Source organism: Cavia porcellus, unplaced genomic scaffold (assembly GCF_034190915.1).
Source record: "Cavia porcellus strain 051 isolate PalLab524CR breed Dunkin Hartley unplaced genomic scaffold, mCavPor4.1 scaffold_21, whole genome shotgun sequence".
Classification (NCBI taxonomy): domain Eukaryota; kingdom Metazoa; phylum Chordata; class Mammalia; order Rodentia; family Caviidae; genus Cavia; species Cavia porcellus.
Window position 1 is genome coordinate 32,909,331 of NW_026947504.1, and position 16,545 is coordinate 32,925,875.

Here is a 16,545-nt window from a genome sequence, read left to right on the forward strand (position 1 = left end):
TCTTAGTGAAAATAACCATACTCACAGAAGTGTTATACAGATTTAATGCAATCACAATCAAAATACCAATAGCATACTTCACAAAATTGGAGAAAACATTCCTAAAATTCATTTTGAACCAAAAGAGACCTGGGTTAGCAAAAGCCAACACGGTAAGGCAGGGCACATCAGAATCTCTGACTTGAAATTATACTAAAAAGCTACCATGATAAAAACAGCATGGTACTGAAAAGGCAGACCCAAAGATCAATGGGATAGATTAAAATATTCAGAAGCAACTTCAAACACAATAAACACCATATTTTTGCCAAAGGGGGCAAGCAACTTTACTGGAAGAAAAACAGCCTCTTTAAAAACTAGTGCTGGAAAAGCTGGCTTTCCACATGCCAAAGATTAGACCCATATCTTTCACCATGCAAATAAAAATGGATCGAATATCTGAATTTAAATAGAAACCTGAAATCTGTGGAAAGAAAGAATAGGTAAAACTCTCAAAGATATTGGTTTAGGCAGAGGCTTTATGAACAAAACCTGATCACACAGGAAACATTACAAAGAATCAACAACATGAATCTCATCTTATTAAAAAGCTTTTTCACCACAAAAGAAACCACCAACAGAGTGAAGAGATAACCCACAATATAGGGGAAAATGTTTGCCAGCTATTCCTCAGACAAAGGACTAACATCTAGACTATATAAAGAACTTTTAAAAAATCAGAGCTCTCCAAATTTAAAGATCCAAAATGGGCGTCTGAAATGAGTAATAAAACCCAAAATCTGTAAATTTTGTTGTAAAAAAGAGAGGAAAAGAAAGTGCTCTAAAGGATAGAACTGCATGTATATTTAAGTGTATAAGATAGATAACCATATTACTGAGTTTTTGTTCCATCATTGAACAGAACTGTTTGCAGTCTCACTGTTTGAATGTCCACTTTGTTTGCTTTAATTTTGTAACTTGAAAAACAATTTCTAAGATGACAATATGTAATCTATTAACTAGTGATTTCTTACTGTTTATTTTTTTGAAATTCTGTATTACTTGTACCCTTTTTCTGGTTTTTTTTCCTCTTTAAATAAAATTAAAAATTATATATATATATATGTATATATGCACAATGGAGTATTAGTTGGCCATAAAAAGGGTAGACCTGGTTGACATTTATGCTTCTGCTGCATCCATTTTCTCTGCTTGATTGTTAAAAAAATAAAAATCCATATGTACGCACATGTCACTAAGTTTAAACATTCCTCCTGCACTGAATCCTTCCAGAATGTCAGTTAGTGCTGTCCCTCCCTCTATATTCTGTCCTCTACAGAGTTGTTTCAGCTGGCTTTTTGTTTCATTTATTTCTTGAAAATTTCCTCACTATCGTAATCTGTAGATTTTGTCTTGATTTGATCTAATCTTATATTTATTAGCATCTATTCTGTGTTATATGGTGTTTTTTGTTTTGTTTGTTTGTTTCTTTTGGCACCAGGAATCAAACTCGGGCCCTTGTGCTTGCCAGGCAGGTCTGCACCACTGAGCTATATCCCTGGCTGTGTACCGTTTCAGTTAAGGTGTCTCACAAGCTATTGACAACGGCCTATCTTTTCTGCTGTATTTTTGCTATTTTCAATAGATAAGAAGGCACTAAACATACCACCACTGTGCCACCAGCAATGAGACAAATTAATTGAGTTAAGCAATAAAATGCAAATACTTACTAGATATCTACCCTGCTGGCTTACTGGCTGAAAAGAAGGCCATGGAAGTGAAGCACAACCGTGCGACACTTACGCTAAGTCCCTTGCAGCCGTCAGACATGGATCCACGTTCTCACTGCATTAAAACTTTAGTTTAAGTCTCAAGTGGGAGGAGGCAGTGGGTGAAACTGTGGGTTTGGGAGCAGCAGTATTTGAATAGATGCTGTGAGAGCGCTCTGATTGCCGACACAGCGTGCAGCTTTGGCTATTAGTCATTGTCCTCCATTATCTCCTCACCAGGCCTCTTGGTGACCTCTTAAAATGAAAGTTAAAATTAAGAGTGCATAGGACTTTTTAAAATCAGGCATAATCTGGATTTAGGAATGTGTTCTCGTCATCTTCTAAGCTATAGAATGGTGTGGTGCAACTGTGTGTAAGGAAAACTTGTAGCAGTTGTATTGAGGGAATTAATTTTACCTCCCTAGGACTGTGAGTCTCCATTTACACCGAGCATCACAGATGGGTGTAGTTACGTACGGAGCGCTGTAGAGCACAGTTTCTGTCTGAAGGAAGTTTGGTCTGGAGGAATTAGGAGCTGATTTTGAAAAAAATCTAGCTAAGTAAAATTTCAGTGCTAGAGTTGATTTCCGTGTGGGTGGTTGTGGTGCATTTGTTCTCAGCTGCCAGGTGGGTTCTACCAATGGATTTAGTTTGTTATGATTTTACTAACTAAAGTAGATTCTGTGGTTTGTTGGAGGTATTTAAAAGTCTATCACGTATCACCAGAATTCTGTTGTGATGTGTAAATAGCTTAATTTTAAATAAATAGTATTTTATATTACATGTGTCTGTATTTGCACACTTCTGAGTCTGGCTTCTGTCCACTCTCCTGATGGCCATCCTTCCACTCCATTCTTACGGTTTTCCACGTCTTCTCCTGATCACAGTTGAATGATCTTTCCTTCTCTAAAATTATCTTATTCCCTTGTCACATGACACTAATTATATTCTTGGCACTTTGCTCTTTAGTTGTTTTTATGTCAGATTTGCCTAATCAATTAGCATTATAGACTGCTTAAAAACACGAACAGTGTAATATGTATTTATTTATGCATCCTGTGTTACTCCGAAAGATGACTTGAACATGTTTTTCTTATACTATTTTGACCTTTGTTGAGGCAGTAGACATCCAATTAAGAAGGGTCAGTGTTTTATGAACTAAAAACATGCATGATCAAGAGGGGAGATTTTTTTGTTTGCCATTTTTATATATTTGAAAATTCTACCAAAACAAATTCTATCGGGTATCAACTTTATAGGCAAAAGAGAACATGAAGTTGAGACTCTTCCAGTCTTTGTGACAGTGTTGACATAAAACAATGTTAGATATACATTAAATTGTTTTCCTGTGCGTATTACCTCTTAAAAATGAAATGTCTTAAATAAAAATTTTCCATAAGATATTAATATTTGTGACAGAGGAAATTTATAGTCTACGGAAGAACAGCTCCTATGGTCCTGGGCTCGTTAATTCTCAGCAGCTGTGTCCAGCTGGTGGTCCACATTCTCGGCTACTTCTTCAGTGAGTGGAAACATTTAGGTCAATATTGATATAAAACTCGGTGAACTTTTCTTCTCTTTCAGCTTTGGTTCGCCTTTGTTAATGGATTTTCTGGGCAGATTTTATTTGAACGCTGGTGCATCGGCTTGTACAATGTGGTGAGTATTCTCCCCCTTTCTGATAGCGTGCAGAGCTCTGGGGACATTCCTTCACTGTTTATGTCTGTGAAGTGTATCTCAGTCAATCATCTGTGTACTTAGCAGCAGCACAAATACATCTTCGGGCCTTTGTTGCTGCAACACATCCTGTGGAAGCCTGGCTCTGCACACATGGTTTCAATCACAGCACATCTTTCTTGAATAACTCCATGAAATTATTAACCCGTATATCTTGGTAACGGACCCTTTCTACTCCCTCTGCACAATAATTTCGTGTTTTTAGCTATGGTTAAGTTTTCTGAGCTACATCTAAAGTTACTCCACTTCATAATTTTATTTCTCAATTCTTAAATATACATATGAACATGCAATATATGATCTAGTATCCTTTCTGGACTTCTTAAGACTGTCCATCCTTGTAGAAGAATGCTTTCCCCTGCAGTGAGTGCTTGAACAGTGAATTTTTATTTTCAGCACTCATGAATAATGGTAAGCAGCAGCTTTGCTGTATTTTTTATGATTTTAAAGATTTTTTTATTACTTGACAGTGACAAATTCAAAAGCTGCAAATACATATCAACTATAAACTAAGATGGCTCAGTAGCTGACTCGCATTTTCACTTTGGTTTTACTGGCAGAAGGAAGGAGGGTGCTTAGTGCTGAGTGCTGTGGGCACCCCAGAATTTCTTCTAGTCTCTTATGTTGCTCTGTCCCCTGGTTTTGGAGTGTAACCCTGACATTCGGTGCTCTGTGCGAGTTCACCTTTTGAAGCAAGCGTCATAAATACATGCAAATGGAAGTTATCCAGTTTGATAATAGCTGGCGCTACTGTATATATTTGCAACTTGTATGTATATAGATAGTCACATCACCCATGAACTCAGTCCTCTTTTCTGAGTAGCTTTTATGCATAGTGCTGTGTCTAAGCTGCTGCAGACCGTAGCATGTCCTGTTCCTGTGTAGCTTACATACAAAGAGGAACAGCTGTGTGGATTCAGATGCTGGAGAGACTGGACTCACATCTTGACTTTGAGCTGTGGTGACCAGTTACTAACTGTATTAGCAGCTGCAAAGTGCACTACAGGTTTGTGCTGATGACCTGAAAGACAAAGATGACTGTTGGTGACTGCAGGGTTCAACCGATGTGCTAAAGAAGCCCCTTTGGCCATCCTCCCCACACACAGGGATTTCAGAGTCTGCCTGCGTGTACTGTTAAAGGGGGCACATTTTAGCTTCACAGAACTTGAAACTACTTTGAGTAGATTAAAACTTCCTCAGCTATTTGGGGGAAAGATGCTGATTGCATCACGATGATTCAGCACTAGCAAGGACCAAGGTTATAGAATTGTCGCATTAGACCTTAGACCCTGGGCTGCCACAGAGTTCACAGTTGGTAGTGGGTGTCAGGGTGCTGGTAAGAAAGACATTTGTGGTTGGGATAGTCAACGTCCTTTGCAGCAGGCTTGAGTCTCCCAAGCTGGAAGAGTTGAACGTCGTGGAACAAGGAGGTGTACAGTTCTTTTTGTGATGCTACAACCAAATATCTGAGGCTGGACACTTTATTAACAATAAGAGGTTTAGTTAGTTCACGGTTTAAGAGGAAGAAAGTCCGAGATTGGGCAGCTCCATCTGCTCAGTTCTGTGAGGTCCCCCTTGGCCGCGTCCCAACACAGGAGGAAGAAAGCAGAAAGAAAACAGCTGTGTGCAGGAGGGAACAAGTGTGTAGGGCAGCCTCACTTTATGTATCAATCCGCTCTTAAGAGAACTAATTCACAGCTGTGAGAATACACTACTTCTATGCATTGCTTTGGAGGGTGGAACCCTCTGACCCAGCCACCTGCTGGGCCCTGCCTCTTACAGGCTCTGCACGTCAGCACCTCCACGCTGGAACCCATGTTTCCCATGTGGCAGCCTCTACGGGACACACTCAACCCACATCCAGACCATAATGGGAAGTTTCCCCATGGAAACTGTTTTGGAAGCTTTTATGCAAAATCAGTTGGAATGGAGAGGAATGGTGCAAAAAGCATACATAGCACTCTTATGTGGCTTTTATTCAGATTCATCAATTATTAGCATTTTGTCCCCATTTGCATTCTCTCTGAACCTTCGTGCATCACATGTGTGCGCACGTGTGCATTCACACACAGCACACACGCATGTGCGCGCGCACACACACACAGTTTCTAAGCCAGCTAAGAGTGTGTTACAGATACAGTGCCCCTTTACTGCTTAATCTTTAGTATATGTTTGCTAAGACCTTTTCTTATGTAACCACAGTGTAATAATCAAATTAGAAAATTTTAGCATGGACACAGTGCTATCGCTAATCCGTATTAGTCTGATTCCAAGGTTGCCAATGATGCCTTGTTTATCAGTATGCTTATCAGCATGTTTCCAGTCCATGACCACTGCAGAGGTTCAGTGCAAAGGCAGTTTGTGCTGTGGAAAGCATTTGCCGGAACCTTCTCTAGGTTTGCCATTTTCTTTAAGCATTTGCCATTTGCTTAAAGCAGCATTTCTATTTGACTTTTTCTTTTTCTGTGATGCTTTTTTATCTTTGATTCCCCAAGGCAGGTCAAGTAGCAAATAGGAGGTTTTTAATTTAATGTTCATAGCAGATTAAATAATATTAAATCAGACTGAGAAGTTTTGCCTGCAGTGAGCTAATAAATACCCTCATGCCACATTTCCACAACATCAGTTTCCCTTATCTGTGATTTTCCTTCCCAAGGGTTCAGTCACCCACAGCCAGCTATGCTCTGAAAATATTAAATGGAAAATTCCAGAAATAAATAATTTATGTTTAATTTTTAACCTAGCATGTTATTATAATTGTTCTCCATTAGTAGTTTTTGTATTAACCTCTTACTGTACTTGATTCATAAATGAAGCTTTATCATAGATAATGTATAGATAGGAAAAAATGCAGGGTGTAGAGTTTGGTGCTGTCTGAGATTTTAGGCATCTATCTAAGGAGGGACTATTATTATATGTTTAATTCACACTTCTGTATCATTTAATTTGAGGGGAAGAATGAGACTGAAAGGCCACCCAGACACAAAAACTACCACTATCAGAGGGATTTCAGCTACGCCTGACCGTGACTGAAACTGTTCCAGGAAATCCTGTTGTCAATACAGCGTGATTTGAAAAAGAAATCCTCACTTACAAACCCAAAAATGTTAAAGAAATTATCAACTAGTGGAGTTTAACAGTGGCTAAAAGAGTAAAATATGTGACCACGTAGGGTTTACTCCAGGAACACAGGACATTCTAAATTTAAAAAGTTTTCTAAATATGACCATGCCAACAAAATGAAGAAAAATATGATCCCGTCAGCACAGGGTGGGTAAGAGGGTTCATGAATATGATCGTATACATCATAACTTTGAATCGTCCCCAAAATAAAATGAGTAGGAGGAGGGAGGGGAAGAGATGATTAAAGTGTGATATGTGCATGTACAGATTTGCCAAAATAAAGGCCATCAGTCCGTATAACCAGTATGCACTGACAGAAATATGGAGAAAAGAAAGAAAACTCGCCAAAAAGTGTTTGAAGCAATTCAGTTACCATTCCCAAAATGAGAACTCTGAAAAGATAGAAGTAGAAAGGAATCAATTAAATGTATTTAGGCTATTTATAAAAGTCAGTATCATGTTGTCATAAATGTTAAAATCCTAAAACCACTTCAGTCTAAGAAATCAGTCAAGTGTTACCAAGTCAGCCTGCTATCACATTATAATTTAGCATTATTCTTTAACTTATAGTAACTGCCAAAAAGATTAAATAACTACTAGTATTGGAAAAGCAATTATCAGTTTCTACACTTACACTAATATGCATGCAAAAATATGGTCACAGCTGATAATCCAAGTACCCATATGCATGTGTGTAATCCAGCACTCAGTAGGCCGAGACAGGAGGATCACTGTGAGTTGAAGGCCAGCCTGACTACGTAGCAGGACCTTGTCTCAAAAAATATGGAGAGAGAGAGAGGGAGGAGAGAGAGAGAGAGAGAGAGAGAGAGAGAGAGCCATGTACATACATCTATAGACAACTGTCTAGAAAATCTGAAAGAGAAATAATAGAATTATAAGCAAATTTGATAAAGCAAGTAGATAAATGATAAATATACAAAAATCAACAGCTTTATTTTTTACTCCAAAAGTAGGCACCTGAAAGTACCAAAGAAGTAATGGTTCCTTTCAAAATAATAAAGTTATATATTGCATAGATATAATTCTATACTACCATCTGAAAAAAGTTGAAATCTTATCGAAGGATATAAAAGACTTGAACTAATAGACATCTGTTTCCTTGTAGAGGAAGATTTAGTATCACTAAAGAAATAACTCTTTTAAAGTTTAATGTATAAATTTGCTATTCTGGGTAGAATCCAAACAGGCACTGTGGGGAGAAATGAGAGCTTCAAAAATTATATAGCATAAAAGAGGAACTAATAGCTCCCCAGGAATAACATATGGAAAGCATGTTTAGGAAAGATTACAAGGGTAGACTTCTCTTGACTAAATATCAAAGATACCATAAATAAATCAGTCTTTTATGAACATAAAATTAAGCAAGTTAGTCAGAGATTCTAGAACGACATCCCAGTTCTGAATTTTAGTACTATAAGGATTTAAAAACCTTAGCGGTAATTTTTCAACTAAAGGATAAAGTCTTGATTAATTATTTGTGTTCTATCAACTGAAAAAATGAACTCCTATCTTATATAGAAAAATAAACTCTGGATATATTAAAAATTTAAAAGTGAAAAATAGAACCTTACATATTCCCCAATATATTCCTAAAACTACGTGTTAAGTTCTAGACTTCTATAAGCACAACTGGGCACTTGAAAGCTGTTACTGTAAAATTTAGGCGCATTTTAGCCAGGTGCAGTGACACACGCCTGTGTCCCAGCACGGCTGAAGAGGGAACACTGCAAGCTTAAACCCCGCCTGGGCAACTAACTGACACTGTATCTCAAAATAAAAAGAAATGGATGCAAGTGCAGTTCAGAGCGACAAGTCCTGGATTCAACACTCAGTACCACAAAAAGTAAGGTCAGACAGATTGATGATAGATAGATGGATAGAATAAAAATTAAAAGCTTTTATATTGCAAGAGAAACCATTTTAAAAGTCAATAGACCGTGCATTTAGACCAAATCATGATCTGTGTTACTCAGAGAACTCTTAGAAAAGAAGATAAAAGGAAAATGAGCTTGACTGGACTAGACACTTCCCAGATATTCCGTCTGCAAATCCAGATGACCCGCGAATGTACAGAAGCATGCTCCCATCACGGGTAGTTGGGGGGGGGGTGTAAATTATTTAAGGTAAGAGCATCTTTAATGTTCAGACTGCAGAATATGAAAACACCAATGTCACCACTACTGAAGGGAAGCAGGTTACTGTTGTCCTTTGTAAGGAGAGACATAAATAATGGGAATGCTTTTTGAAAGTAACCAGCAACATCTCACAGAATCAAAACTAAATGTTCCTGGGGCTGGGGATTTAGCTCAGTGGCAAAAACGCCTGCCTTGCAAGCAGGCAGTCGTGAGTTCGATCCCTGGTACCGATGAAAAAGGAAAAAGACCCAAAAAAACCTAAATGTTCCTTTTTACCCAGTGGCCCTCCTGCTAGCACTCCTTCCCAAGAAAATACTGAAAGAAAAAGTCTATGTGATATAACGTATCATGGATACTTATCACATCATGTCTGTGGTGACAAGGACCAATGTTAGTGGGAAAATGGCTGGAAAAACATTTCACACCCACGTTATGAATTATTGTGCGAGCATTAAAAATACTTCTTTAGTGTCAAACCCACAAGCTGAGGACTTTCCACAAAGTGTTATTTACTAAGAAAAGCAGGATGAAGAAAAAAGTGTGTATTGTCCTCTTTTTGTAAAATCATGACCTCCAACCAGTCCAGGCATGTGTGCACGGGATGATGGAAACAGGACTAAAGCTCAGGCAGGGCACAGCGACGAAGGGTGGAGAGGATTTGAGGTGGACAGAAGAAGACCGTAGAGGTAAGAGACAGCTATGTGCTTAGAAAACATGGAAAGCGCAGGTGTGTGAGGAGCACCTTCATCTAGTCATAAAAGTTCTTGTCACTGCAAGAGAAGAGAGTGTGACAGTTCCGAATCTCTTCCTTGAAGCCTGCAGCACATTGGAATCCCAGGGCTGCTTCCCATCTGCTCTCACCCGGAGGAAGAGCGTGGGGGTTCCGCCTTACACCCTGACCGCGTGATCCTAAGGGCTTGCAGGAGGAACCTTTCCCTGGCCAGGTGATGCTCACTCTCCAGATGTCTGGGCTTCTGGATTCTTTCCGAGTTGCTGGTTGGTTCCACAGCTGGAGCGCTTCTTGGTTTTGTGGGTAGAGATGCGACTGACACAGATGCTAAGCAGTGAGTGACCCGTCCTTTGTGAACCATGCCAGGACCAACGGGACAATGACTTGAGAGACCACAGCATGTCCCGGACTGAAATCTTGCAAATCTCTTCATCAGCACGTGCTCCATCTTTCCGGGACATGAATATGAAGACATCACACCCGCATAGAACACAGAGAAAAACCTGTGTTGCCAAAGGCACCATCTGCCCAAGAGCTTCGAGTGCCAGGAGTTGTTTTTTCTCTCTCCTACCCCCAGTTTGCACCCTGCACCACTGGCCACTGTCCTGTGTCTTCCAGGTTCCCCCTCATGTGCTCCTGCTGCCTTCAAGCTCTGAAAGGAGTGCTCTTCTCAAGGGTAGGCTTCCGAGGGCACCTGCATCCCGTGACAAATCTCCAAACAGCCTGCCCAGTTCTGCAAGTTCAGTACCGTGCAAGCCATGTTCTTATAGATGCAAGGATCATCTCTCGGCTCTTCCTGTCCTCCATCCTTGCCCTGCCCCCAGCACATGAGAAATTGTGCAGAGCCCTGGATTTTATATGTTTATCTGTGCATCGGTGGCGCTCTGCCCTCTGTCCCCACTCCTGCAGTAGGCAGAGTTCTGAAGTCAGAGCCTGCTTCCTCTCTTTCCTTGTTCTGTTTTTAAGTCCCTGTATTCTGAGTGCTTGCCACAATATCTGCGCCATAACTCATTCACAGTAAATATCTCCTGAATGAATAAATGGATGAGGAGCCTTGTGCTTCCTGAAACTGGAGGATAAAACAGGATGGGAAGTTGTAAAATTGTGCCTCAGCCCACACTAACGGAAGATCTGACACTTCCCAGAGCTGACTGGGTGAGTCTTCGTCTCTCGTGCTTTACGGAGGAGGATAGTTGTAATTTAACAAGATTTCTTGGCTCATCAAATATTTATGTTTTTAAGCGCTCCATGTATTCATTTTACACAGATTAACAGTAATAAAGTGATCTTTCTTTATTTTCTTTGTTTCGAGGGTATCCGGGGAGTTATAAATGACAGAGTCTCAGGTTCAGACTTGACTGGAAGTTAAGTCACCGTTCCAGGAGCTGAGAGCGGCTGCTGTGGAAGTGGGGAGGGCCGCTCTCTTAATGCCTCTTTGTCTTCACACAGATTTTCACCGCGTTGCCACCCTTCACTCTGGGAATCTTTGAGCGGTCTTGCACTCAGGAGAGCATGCTCAGGTTTCCGCAGCTCTACAAAATCACCCAGAACGCCGAAGGCTTCAACACAAAGGTAAACTGTGTGCAGTTACAGAGTTGCCACCTGGAAGGGACAGCCCTACCTTCTGGGCTCGGTACACGTCACCTGCCTGGGAGACACCGGATGCTGGAGAGGGATGTGCTGAGGCTGCCACATGGCCCTCAGTGAGCCCAGTGCAGTGGAGGTGCCTTTCTGAGGAGATCCGTGTCCCGAGAGCCTGTGGGTCCCTGCTGAATGACTCCCTGAGTGTGGGTGGCAGCCCCAAGGCTTTGGGACCAGCCTCGTGCTGCCCTATAGGCCTGAACTGAGCCAGCCGGAAGCTGCTGTTTGGTATTTTTTTGTTGTGCTCCCTTTACTTAGGACCATGTGACAGTTTCCAGAAGGAGTTTAGAGTTTTAAATAATGTAATTGAATGTCATAGTACTGATCTCAGTACATGTGGAGATGGCTGACGGAGCTGGGGTCTGGCTCAGCAGTAGGGTCCCCTTAGCATGGGGGGAGCCCTGGGCTCCAGCTCCAGCTCCACACAAAGACAGAGAAAAGGAAAAGATGCTTGAAGTACATTCTTCACTACAGTTTGAAGCAGTTAAACTTCACATTCTTTTAAATAAAACAACGTTCTAAATGTGCATGTATTAATCCAAACACTCAAATATGAAAGAAAAAATGAATGGGTGGGATTTTTAAGGAGTAAAAGAAATAGAATACGTACAAGAACTGACATATAAAATAGTTTTTAACACTTCCAGAAAGAACCCATGAATGTTTTTGAGCTAATTCTCCTCTTGTGGGTGCTGTCCCATGACCCCCGCGACTGATTGGTGCCCCCTTCTCAAGTCTGGGTGGATTGCGTGTCAGTGTACACACAGCGGCTGTGTGTTTAGGTCTGTGTAGTAAAGAATGTTACCTGGAGATGGTCCAGTCACCTGTGTGTAGGTAGAAGGAAATGGGTGCTTCTAGGGACTTTTAAAATGTGAAGCTAGCATGTTCCTCGTGGAACCGCAGAGCCACTGCCAAGAGCCGCACAATGCTGCGTTTGTTACGAGTCACACACAGAGGTGGAGATTTCCGGCAGTGCTGACTCCCTGGTTTGTTTTCCTGCAGGTTTTCTGGGGTCACTGCATCAACGCCTTGGTCCACTCCCTCATCCTCTTCTGGTTTCCCATGAAAGCCCTGGAACATGGTAATAACCTCATGACGGCCACTGTCAGCAAGTCGCCTTGCATCCTGCTGCCGCCAGCAGGCCCAGTGTTTTTCCCCAGTTCTGCACAGGAGGCATAAGAGTACATTTTAGAAGAAAATACACCTAAGACCAAACGAGAGGTGGCCCAGATTCACAGCACATAGTTTCCTCAGTTCTGACATCAGTAACCCGTTTTCTTTTTGGTGGACTAGATGGTTTAAATGGTAGGAATTCTAAGCATGGTTTATAATAGCTATTTAAATCACTGAGAAGGAGAGAGCTATTTTGTCAGGACACACAGATGCCTCTTGCCCTTGAGTTTAAAATATTTTGTAATCATTTGAGCTTTGTTTTCCCGTGGTTACATGCAGAATCACTTACTGTTGTAAATTCAGTCTCATTACTTGTTTTATGAAACTCCGTTCCTGCACACATGCGCTTTGAAGGTGTAATTTGTTTGAGGTCTACTTCTCCATGTTTGGCTTCAGTCCTTTTCCAAAAGGTACAGGGAGGTGAGTGGGAAAGTGACAGCCTCTTAATACATCCCAAAACGACCACCCCAAAAACAAAGTGAGAATGAATCTTAAAAAAGCTACTCTTCCATCCCTGTCAAATAGTAATAACCCCCTGAGAAAAATTACTCCAAATGTCTATTAGACAAGGCCTCTGATTTTCCATAGAACCAAGGACTATAAAGCTTCCAGGTGTCTTTGTTTCTGGGTCACTGTGCTCTGTACTTCATGCAAAAATGATTCATCCTTCACTGATATTCTTTAACCCGTGGAACACTGATAGGAGAATGCACACATGTTATCTGCTTTCTAACCTGTTCTTTTAATTTCATCAGAACTCCTTTGCTTTCAAAGGTCCTGAAGTCTTTAGATCACAAAATAAAACGTCTTGCTTTTAGAAGCACTCTGCCAAAAGGACAGTCTAGTAAATTCATGCTCTTTTCACTCAAGGACTCTTAAGTGCTTCTTATGGTGGGTTTCATTTGTTTAAAATGATTTTATAAGTAAAGGTTTGCAAATCCACGGGTGCTGGGTGTGGTTTTGTTCAGGAAGCTGTGACGTTTGGTGGCAGAAGTAGCCATGATCATGGCAGGATGGACCAGTGATAAGGCCGTGTGTGGGGGTAGATGTAGAGTTTCAGCAGTTGCCCCCCGAAACCTGAGCCCAGGCTTTGGCACGTGGGAGGAGACAGCGAGTCTTGGGCTCAGCAACTGTCTCTGGAGTTCTTGTCCTTCTTATCTAAGGCAGTGTGCTGTGTTTGAACTCAGAAGTGTTTGCCTTTGGATTTCCATCTATTTCACAAGATGATCTTCTACTTGCCTGGTTTTAAAGGGATGATGTGGCCCCTTTTATTGGAGAGTGTGACTCGCCCATCCTGAAGTGTTGGAGCATATAGCTTGTAGCTCGCGACAGAATTGCTACAGTTTGCCTAGATTCTTTTACCTAAGCCCCTGAATTCACCTACCGCACTCAATGTTTAAAAGGCTGTGGACTCCCCACCTGTTGCTAAGGTATCTGATAGACATTGCCAAGGGAATTTTAAATGAGGTTCTGCCTCCCTTGTCTGTTTCTTCCAAATCTTACAATCTGCTTAGCAGCAAGACGATAGAATGGTGGCTCTTTCGTTATTGTTTTGATTGTTATGACAGACATCATCAGTTCCATTATTCCACTTTATTTATTCTCCCTTTGGCATAGGGTCTGTCTTTTAGTTGTATTACAAACAACCTGTAAAGTAAAAGCTTCAAGGTGTATATTTCATAGAAGGCCAATTCTGTTTCATTTGTGTGTTGGCTTTCTCTAACAGACTGGGTGAATATTTTAGAATTAACTTCTAACTTCCCTCAATTCGTGTAAAGCAAAAACTATTAAATTATTACGCACATGCCTTATTTATTCATGTAATGTTTATGTGTTATCTATCATGGACTCCAAATAGATGCTAAGCAGATATGTCAGAGCCCTACCTTCTAAGAATTTCTCATCTGGTAAGGAAGAATAGATTTGCACGTGGACAACTCTAGTACAGTTAAAAAATAATTGTCTCAGCCAGGTGTGATGGCTCCCAACCCTTGGGAGGCTGAGACAGGAGGATTGCTACAAGTTCAGGGCCCGTGTAAGCTACATAGTGAGACTGGAGCTATATAGCAACACCCTGCCTCAGAAAAATAAACAAGAAAAGAAAAGAAAACTGTCTTGGGGGCTGGGGATTTAGCTCAGCGGCATAAGCACCTGCTTTGCAAGCAGGCAGTCGTGAGTTCGATCCCTGGTACCAATAAAAATGAAAAAGACAAAAAAAAAAAAAAAAAAAGAAAGAAAGAAAGAAAGAAAACTGTCTCATGAAATACACATAAAATGTTAGCATCTACCCACGGGCTGGGAGATGCTTTTCATTGGAGATTATTAGTGGCATCTTTAAGGAGACAGAATTTAGGTTTAGCTCTGAAGTCCAAGTAGGATTCAAATGGGTAGGATTGGTAGTAAGAGCCAACCAGAACGGCAGGATGGACTGAGGCATCCTGTCTACTCCCAGTTCTCATATTGAATCCTATCCCCCAAAATGATGATTTTGGGGGATGGGGTCCTCAAGAGATGAGTAAGAGGGAGGAGCCTTTTTCTTATAAAAAGGACCCAGAGAGGTCGTTTGCACGTTTCACTAAGAGCCCACACCACGGAGACGCCCTCTGTGAGGAGCAGCCCCTCACCGCACCCAGAACCCACCACGCCTTGATCTTGGATGCCCAGATTGCTGTGGGTTGGAAGACGCAGGCTTCAGTATTCATGCTGGGCAGCCCAAACAGACCAGCCCCTTCTCTGTCACTTGTGCATATTGCCATTGTCTCCTGTGTGGCGAGGGGTGCAGAGCTGACCGTGGCGTAAAGGGTCAGGGAGACGAGGGACACTGGCTGGAAAAGGGATAAAGAATGGGGGCCATCAGGTCACCAACTCCTGGGGGACTTTTTCTCAGGAAAGGACTAATGATGTGAGCATTATTGGGGTACATGGGGCGGTGGGAGAGTCCCTTTGGAGACTATAAGACTGCTTTGTAGAGAAACATCCAGGATTTGGCAAAAGCATGAATTATTGGGATCTTTTTTGCCAGGGGGTTTGATGAAGAGTCAGAGGTGGAAATTAAGAAAGATCGCAAGATTGAGAGGCGGGGGCTGTGCCACCTGATTGAATTATTTGTTTATGTGTGCTGATTTTCTGTCCTAAATACAGAGAGTTCTTATTACATTCTCAATTGTCATTTAGAAAGTGTATCTGTTCTAACTCGGGGCGGTGTGGAACCATGGAGCTGATCTGAGACAAACTGGGCATTTTTAAAAGCAGAGGAACCACAGTCCAACGCGAGGCCTCCTCTGCCCTCAGAGCGCTGCCTGAAGCTGTAGCCACTGTCCCCATCCGCGGTTTTGAAGAGATTCTGCTTGGTCAGGGCTGAGGTCTCTAGAGTACCCCCATGTCTTAGCTTGATGCTGTGTGGCTTATGTCACAAAGACGGTGTGTTTTATTGCACAGGTCTCTCCGCCATCCAGGGACCCTGTCGGTACTGTTCACTTTAGTCAAGGTGGCGTGACAGATGGGGAGAAACACACTTGAGGAGGTACAGCCACATTGCTCGGACTCTAGAATGCTTCCCAGAATCTTGCTTTGCTTATTTTTGCCTGGTTTTGGACAGGCTTTTCAAAGCACACTTTTGCTGATGAAGTTCATGATGATTCATTCAGAGTTTCAAAATAAATTTTTCCACTCAAACAAGTCAGTAAATCAGATTTGTCCTGAGCACTGCAGCCTCACACCTGTTCCATGGTGCTGCCTGCCATGCCTACATTTTGATCTGAAAAGTGTCTGTGGATGTCACCTCGCAGGCACTCAGGCTCATCAAGAACCTTAGCGATAGGCCACACTCAGGTTTTCCAGAGGCGTTTTCCAGGGCACACAGTGGAACAGCCCTCCCTGAAGTGGAATGTGGTTATTGGCAAAAGGAGGTAAAATCAACTTTTATTTGGGAAAGAAATTTTCAGATTTTTCTTGATGAAAATTGCAAGGGAGGTAATGGGGGAGAAAATATACTTACCAGGAAAGAAATATATTTTTAAAACTCCTCTGGAGGGCTGGTGGGGTGGCCCAGTGGCTCACTGATACTCCCCTTTCCCGTATTCAATCCCCAGAACCAAAACAACCAACAAAACAACAAAACCAAGTAATTCCCAGGAGTCTGTACTGCGGAAGAATTTCAGAGGGAAACATACTGCATGAATACTTAAAAGTTTCAGCAGTAATTGACAGTATCTTTCAAAATCTTAGAGAAGGAAAT

The 16,545-nt window shown here is 41.6% G+C and overlaps 1 protein-coding gene across 2 annotated transcripts in view; it reads left to right on the plus strand.

Moving 5' to 3' along the window:
- Window positions 1–16,545, plus strand: part of Atp8a2 (ATPase phospholipid transporting 8A2) — a 627,840-nt gene that overhangs the window by 456,182 nt on the left and 155,113 nt on the right. For both annotated transcript variants that reach the window (XM_063232530.1, XM_063232531.1), the window contains exons 28-30: window positions 3,333–3,407; window positions 10,944–11,066; window positions 12,138–12,216. In XM_063232530.1, coding sequence (XP_063088600.1) covers window positions 3,333–3,407; window positions 10,944–11,066; window positions 12,138–12,216 — 277 coding nt within the window. The remainder of the gene's footprint in view (window positions 1–3,332; window positions 3,408–10,943; window positions 11,067–12,137; window positions 12,217–16,545) is intronic.